At 33.9% G+C, this 8211-nt stretch overlaps 1 protein-coding gene across 2 annotated transcripts in view; it reads left to right on the top strand.

Annotated features, from left to right (window-relative positions):
• Window positions 1-1588: 1588 nt before the first annotated feature.
• The window catches only part of LOC143226015 (neuroligin-4, X-linked-like), a 143469-nt gene continuing 136846 nt past the window's right edge, over window positions 1589-8211 (top strand). For both annotated transcript variants that reach the window (XM_076456382.1, XM_076456383.1), the window contains exon 1: window positions 1589-2601. In XM_076456382.1, the coding sequence (XP_076312497.1) occupies window positions 2175-2601 (427 nt within the window). In that variant the 5' untranslated portion in view covers window positions 1589-2174. The remainder of the gene's footprint in view (window positions 2602-8211) is intronic.

The raw sequence follows: 8211 nt of genomic DNA, 5'->3' as shown, positions 1-8211 counted from the left end.
GAGAAAGTGTGAAGTCCAACAGCAACGGAGACGTGAATTTGCGACAGATCCTTGAACGTAACAGATCATTTTATGCATCCCTGTTAATTTTGAGGCAGACGGCACCTTGCATAAGCAACGATCTGGAAGACTCTGCACATGCTCTGCCACCCGAATTACGCAATTGGCATCTGTTTGTGGAATGAAGTGTGTATACATTTTTTATTTTCTTTATTATTATTATCTTTTTTTCCTTTATTCTGGATTCAAATCGTATAATTTAACTTTCTTTTCATTACAAAATTTAAATAAATCATTTTAATAACTCTAGAATAAATATTACCCCTCTAGTTATTACCTTATTAACATATCAAATATGCTGTTATTATAATTTTGAACTACTGAATCGTATTTTCGTTGCTTTAACGACTGTGCCTAAAACAGCAATAAGTACAGTTTTGGAGTTCCTACCTCACGAAGTTTGCTAAGTGTTACACTGTTAGTGAGTCCTTTAATAGCAAACTAATAGTTTAAATAAGAACTCGGTAAGGCCTGGCATGGCCAAGCGTGTAAGGCGTGCGACTCGTAATCCGAGGGTCGCGAGTTCGCGCTCGCGTCGCGCTAAACATGCTCGCTCTCCCAGCCGTCAATCCCACTATTGGGTGGTAAAAGAGTAGCCCAAGAGTGGGCGGTGGGTGGTGATGACTACCTGCCTTCCCTCTGGTATTACACTGCTAGCTTAGGGACGGCTAGCACAGATAGCCCTCGAGTAGCTTTGTGCAAAATTCCAAAAACAAAACAAACAAACAAGAACTCAGTAAAGTTAAAACATGGTATCATAATTTCTTCTGTGTGTTGCAGTTAAAAAAAAAAAGGAAAATCTTTATAGCCGAATGTCGGTGAACATTTTATCATTTATTTTTAGTTATGGCGTAAGTTTTAACCAATGTTTTCTGTATACATTTTTATAGACTTTTTTTTAAAACTTCCATATGAGCACGAAAGTATTTAAATTATGCCATATTTCTGGCAAACTATTTTATAAGAAACTAAAACTACAAGAAACTACGTATTGTTCGTTATAAAACAGTTTCATAACATTACACATAACATTAATAAAGTTTTACTGTATTATTGCATTGCCTTTTGTTATAAATAATTTTACTCACTAGATTTTATCCATTAAAAACAACCGTCTGAATCAACGTTACAGGAGTCATACATCTTGTTACTATTTTTCTATTGGATTTTTTGATAAGCATTACATTGTTGCTTCAAGAATCGATAGGGCTTTACACTTAGTACAAAACAACCAAGCTGATGACGCTATTGGCAATAAGCCGATATGCCAATGTAAAATATCTTACATATATCATTTGACAATTAAACATTTATTCAGTTTTAAAAACCAGGGCTTAGTTTGTGTGTTCTAGCAAAATATGGTATACTATTCTACATTTTTTCTAAATATTTTGGAAATGTTACTAGTTTTTTATGGACATGAGTAGAGTTATTCCCCTATGTCGTAAATTGGGATCTCCCTCATCCTCTGCGCACTCTCATTGTGGATTAAACACATTCGCCCACATTCACAGCATCAGAAGACGTTTCATGACAGTGGCTTCGCGTGTGGTCATAAAGCTTAAATATTGGTTTGATTTTCCTTTGGTAGGTTTAACGAAATATTAATCTTCCTCAAACTGGTGAGGGGAGAATTGCAGAACTACTGATGCTCCGAAAGCCCAACTGTGTTGAAATGATAGCGTTTTTGTTAGATGAAGAATTCGGCTTTCTTATTTCAGATATTCTACTGAGGCCCTAAACACTATTTCTTTCTTATTTACAAAGTATATCTATATTTGCTTTCAGTGTTCTTGGGATTATTTCGATAAGAACTAGCTGATAACACTGAAAACTAACTTTAACTATTACTCTAAAACAACGTTTATTAGCATGTAACTGGTAATTTCCTTGAAATTGTGAATTTGTAAGTTTACGAGTATAGGAAACTATTTTGATCTTAAAAGTCATTAAATGATGCAGTCCTGTGAAAATAACTCTTTTTCTAAGTTAACTTACATTGGAATGGTCAACACTAGTGATTAGTTACAGGGGTAATCTACAAACATCAAGGCTAAAGACAAGAAATAATAGAGTGAAAAGCTAATAGGAAACTTAGCGAAAATCTTTACATCATGCTGACAACGAGTGTGACCGTCTTGATATTTGTTTTTGCCGCATTCCAACAGCTTCCATGTGAGCCTCGCCAGCAACCTTCTCGAGTTGTACATACAAAGTATGGATCTGTAAGGGGTCTTATTCGGACACTATCAAACCGACGACTTCAGTCTGTAGATGTCTTTCTGGGCGTTCCGTTCGCTAGTCCACCTATAGGGTCGTTACGTTTCATGCCTCCTGTAACTCTTCCTAGATGGAAAAAAGTCAGGATGGCTGATAAACTGGCACCTGTTTGTCCACAGGTGTTTCCAGATATCCAGAATGAAACTGAGGCTTTACAAAGAATGCCTGCTGGAAGACTAGCATATCTTCGACGGCTACGTCCTTATTTACAGAACTACAGTGAAGACTGTCTCTACCTGAATATCTATGCCCCTGCAAGAGGTAAAAATGTGCAGTGTCCTATTTCATTTCATAAATTCTATCAGAATTTAGTACCAGATATATATTTATAGGAAACAGTAATTAGGGAATTAATATGTGCAAAGAATTACATAAAGTTGGTTTTCTGAAAACGATTTTGAACTGTTTGGGAAAAAATATTTCATGAGTTAACAAAAAAAAAGTTTTCAGTTTTGTAAGCGTGGTAGGTCATGGTTTGTCAACGTAAAATTGATAAGGTATAATATTTAAATCTATAAACAGTATATTCCAATTAATTCTTTACTTGGTGAATCATTTGCGGAATTGTAAGTTAATAACGATTCAGTATGAAATACGCACTCTCTTAAGCCTCTTATTTTTTCCAGGTATAATTTTTCGGTTATCCGTTTCTTTGTTTCAAGTTAACAAGGAGTGCTAACATAAATAACAAATGACTTTTTTATATTAACTCTTTAATATATATTCCTTCAACTTATACGCTAATTTCCCGTCAGGTGAAACTACCTATAACCCCCCAGTGATGTCGAGAAAACCAACTTGTAGAGAAATATATGTGTAAAAACGGCTCGTTTGGGTTGAGAAAATTATTTTTTATATTTTTTTTACGTAGAGGAGTGAACAACGTTTCGACCTTCTTCGGTCATCGTCAGGTTCGCAAAGAAAGAGAGAGGTAACTGACCGGAAGCTGACCACAACAACTTAAGCCCAAAATAAGCCAATACAAAGGAACACTTTTATATCTATATTAAAAAATAATATAATAAATAATAATAATAAAATAAATTATATATTCAAACATCTAAGCCCGCCCTCTACATTCCAACACTCAGTTACACAACCCCTTTCAAACATGAGGTCAGCTTCCGGTCAGTTACCTCTCTTTTTCTTTGTGAACCTGACGATGACCGAAGAAGGTCGAAACGTTGTTCACTCCTCTACGTAAAAAAAAAAAAAAAAATTCTCAACCCAAACGACCCGATTTTACATACATACCTATAACCCCCACTCTCATATAAACACACAAGATCAAAGAAACGAGCACTCTGTAACGCCTGCAGTATTTACTGTTGTGTTAAAAACAAAACCATTTGTCTTAATATTATGAAAACTATGTAGACCATATTATAACATTAAACAGATTCATAATTCCTAGTTCCAATTATTTAAGCGCCCTTTAACAGCTAGTAAATATAACGGTTGATTTAAATCATAATCGTTTTTATCCATAAATCGTATTACCAGCTGCAGCTGTGTGAGCTAATTAATATTAATAAATCTAAAAGCTTCTGACCGAAATTTGTAATGGAAACATTAATAAGCGAAAGTTATTACTATAGCTTGTAATAAACTTTAAATAAAGTCTAATTCAGCTTTGTTATATTGCGGATTTGGTTAGTAGTATATTAGTAAGTACTAAGTTCGTGTTTTGAAATAATATATTGTGTTGTTAGTAAATAGTACGTTTGTGTTTTGGGATAATAACACAACTCTGCGATAGTTTGATTGACTTGAAATGTTTACATGTTCTATAGTAATTCTGTACGCTGAATCCATTTCTTCTCTTCCGTGTACAGATTTCTAACAAGACTTCGTACCAACTTTTACATAAGTGAACCATTTTCATTGAAATCGGGTCATATTTTTACCCTTACAATGTTTACAACCGCTGGCTATAGATTTTTCTGAGACCAATCGTAACGTGAGAGTCTTATCGATCGTTCTAGAACTCACGACAAAAACACCGCTAATATATAAACGGTTAACAGGCTACATTATGTGTCATTTCTGAATAGTATTTGCTTGTGCGTGCACTTTGACATTATTTTTTTCTTTTCAAAATAATTTATTCGTCGCTTTGGTTACAAGAAGTTTTTTTTTACAATACCCAAACATATTCTGTTATATTTGTGGTATATTTGTTGTAAAGAAACAAAGGCAAAAGTAACATTATTCGTCAAAAGAAACATATTAAAATAAAACTTAGGGGCAAAGACAAATCATGAGCTCTACACAAAGTTTGCACCATTTGTGTCGAAGAGTTAAGACAATGGGCTAATGGTTAGAAAAATATTTACCTTTTAGAATTACAATAGTCCAACGTGAGCCTATAAACCACGACGATGACTGCTATTTTTGCTCACGTGACGTGCAATCTACAACACTCGAAACAAAAACGAAATTTTTTATCGAAACCTTCAATCTGCTATAAGACCTGTTGCTCACGGACCTGATGTACCTGTACCTACACAGCCGGAAACTCTTGATACAGTTTAATTTGATTCTGAATTGAAACCAATAGAAACGATGATAGGGATTGCTTCCAACCTAAAACAATTAGTGAACCACGGCTTTTCCCACTAGGTGAACTTAACGATTTGTTGAGATATTTGAGCCTTTCAAAGAATTTTTCAGAGTTTTGGTGTCCACACTTCGAACTAAGAACTTGTTTTCTCCAAATATGTTATTTTACTGGTACAGAAATCGTGAGAAAGAGTTTATACCTTTCATTGTTTTATTGCAACAGTATTGCTGAACTAAAACCAATGTAAGAGTTGCAGTTTATGGACCAAGTGAGTGACGATCGTTCATTGATTCTTTCAAAAGAAGTATGAAAGGTGTTGTTTTTTCACAATGGTAACATGGATCTATCTGTACATATTTCACAATGGTAACATGCATCTATCTGTGCATATTGCTTATTTTGGCCACTTGAAGGAAACACAAGAAAATCTCGAACTTTTTCTTAATAAGATGAAATGAAAATAGCATGGTTGGATACTTTGTGAAGCCTTAAAAGTCCTTTGTATGTTGTTAGGTCAACAATCCGGCTATAGAAAGTTTTCATGTTTTTTTTGTGTGTGTGTGAATGGGACAGCAAAGCGAGAAATCACCATTGGATAATAAAGCAATGGCCACGCAAAGCTAGTCAGATACCAGGATCGAAAAACATTGAACGTGAAAGTTTGGTTGATACACAGAAAGTCCTACTTACTCCACTTCACTGAAACTGGGCCTGATGAAGCAGTTTGTAAAGATTGGAACTGTTTCAAGTATCTATGAGGGCAGTTCCCAGCTTTTTCAGAAGCGAAACTTAAAGAAGAAATTTTTGTTGGGTTTCAGATTAGGAACTTGACTTCGGGTAAACAATTTAAAAGGACAATAAGGAAAGTTGAAAAAGAACCGTTGATTCTTTAAATATGTTATTGACAAATTTGTAGGAAACGCCAAGGACCTAAATTAATAAAATATTGTAAATAACATGCTTAATAAATTCAGAGTTCAATTGTAATATGATCTTGAAAGTTCTTTTCCTACACTCACATTTGACAATTTCCCTGAAAATCTCGATGCCTTCAGCGAAGAACAAAGGGAAATGTTTCATCAAAACATCAGGAAAATTGAGTTGAAGTATCAAAGAATGTGGAACATCAGCATAATCTCCGAGTGCTGCTGGTCATTGAAACAAGACGCAATAAAGACCACAACAGGTAGTTTTTTATACTAAAAGACGTAGATTGCACATAAAAACCAGGAAGAATGGAGATGTATATTAGTTTGACATCAATGTTCTTCCCTTTTCTTCACTTTGTTCATATTTTTGTTAATAAACGTAATGATAAAATGTTCATTGCGGTTAACGAAATAATAATTTGACCTTAGAAAAAAGTTGTTTTTCTTCCAGATTTGTGTAAAGTCCTTACGTGATAGAAAAAAGGAATATTATTTTCGAATCTGAGTAGCTAAATTATGGAAAATCCCTTATTAAAACCAAAATAACTTTTACAAAGTTTAAATGCGCAGGTCTGTGTAATACATTAGTGTTGTTGGCAAGTAGTAAATTCATGTTTTGGGATAACAATATATTAGGATTGTTAGTAATTATTTAGTTTATGTTTTGAAATAACAATATAGTAGTGTTGTTAATAGCAGTGTAGTATAACATATATATTCAATTGATCACTTGTTTTAGAGCTGCACCGGTTTTGGGAAATTCCACCTCTCATCAAACCCTGAACAAGGACATATATAAAAAAACAAGACTAGACTTCTCATAGCGACAATGCACAAGCGTTGCTTAGTGGCTTGTATGACGGGCAGTAAGTGCTAAAGTTCATGGTTTGTGTTGCATTGTCGCAAAATAGTGTTCCACACTTGGTACCGTGGGGACATATAGTCTAACAGTTTAAAGCTAGAGATGATTATTTCAGATAGCACTTATTAAGTTTGTTCGAATATCCGAAACAAAAAAGCATATCTATTGGTGATCATTGACTATCTTTTAACCACTACAGCAAGCCTATATTTATATACGTTCTTGTAAGAATAGGCAGCATTAATGTTACTAGTCTACTCTTTTGGACTTTTCTTAGCAGGTTGTCTGTTTAAGTTCCTAAACATAAATATGGAGTCCTTCTCTCATTTGATTTAGCAGCTGTAACTGACTTATATCATTTTCAAAGAACTACACTCCACATATTTAACTATTGACAAGAGCACATACAAAAAATAACGCATGGCTTGTCTTCACAGTAGAGATTCAGACGTTCATAAATAGAATACGAGCAATTTTAAAGATCCGAATATTAACGAAAATAAAGTATTTGAAGTAGAGATGCCATGTGGACAGCATTTGTCTCTGACTTTTGTGTTGTTGGACTGTCACCAGTTACAAGACACCGGACTTTACTTACCATCTCTTATATACATAATGTTGAAGATGTCTCTGTGGGCGGTCCTGGTGTTTCTTGTTGATCTATGTTATTTTTTTCCCAATACCATTAACTATAAGTGATAGGATATCTTGGAAATTCTAAATCTCCGAACTGAACAAATTCTGCGACGTGAGCGGATGAATATTTTGTGTCGTATAGTGCTATATTACACAAGTTTGTCACAAAAGCACTCACGTTTTGATGGTATCGCATTGCCTGCGAACGTCAAATTAGGTCAAAGCGTAATACTGAAACATAATATTCCACCAGAAACTTATATCGGATACGAGTGTAACATGACACGCTGATTTCAATATTTAAATTCGTTTTAGCGTAGCGTACTTAACACTTTATATATTGTATTAGTATATTACTGCTATAAATAAATTAGTTGTATAAATATATTCAGTGATGTACACCAAGATTTCTGAGTGTTTTCAGGATTAATTTAATTAACTGTTCTCAGGTAAACTGGTTTTTCATAAAGTAAATGCACACTATCTGTTCAGAATATTGTATCAGTAATTGAAATAAATTTCTATGAAGCAATAATTTATCAAACATGTGATAGTAATATTTGTTGAATTTAAAGTTACTGAATATAATACATGTATATATATACATGTGCGTGTGTTTCCGTTTTTACTTTTATCTTATCATTTCTCACATAACATATAAAAAGAGAAAGTTACGAGTGGATAAATAGAGATTATGACAATGTATTAACGTTTACGTACTAGTTCGTATTCAACAGAGGAATTTGATATATTAAGTTTTAAAGCGCCATTTTGAAACCTCTCTTCTTTGTACCATTATACATTCGTAATTTTATGACATCTTAATATTTTACTGTCTTTAATGCTTTTATAACCGGGTAACTTACAGATTGCTGTTGTTT

Source organism: Tachypleus tridentatus, chromosome 9 (assembly GCF_004210375.1).
Source record: "Tachypleus tridentatus isolate NWPU-2018 chromosome 9, ASM421037v1, whole genome shotgun sequence".
Lineage (NCBI taxonomy): Eukaryota > Metazoa > Arthropoda > Merostomata > Xiphosura > Limulidae > Tachypleus > Tachypleus tridentatus.
The sequence above is the reverse complement of the archived record's forward strand: the minus strand, read 5'-3'. Positions and strand labels throughout refer to the sequence as shown.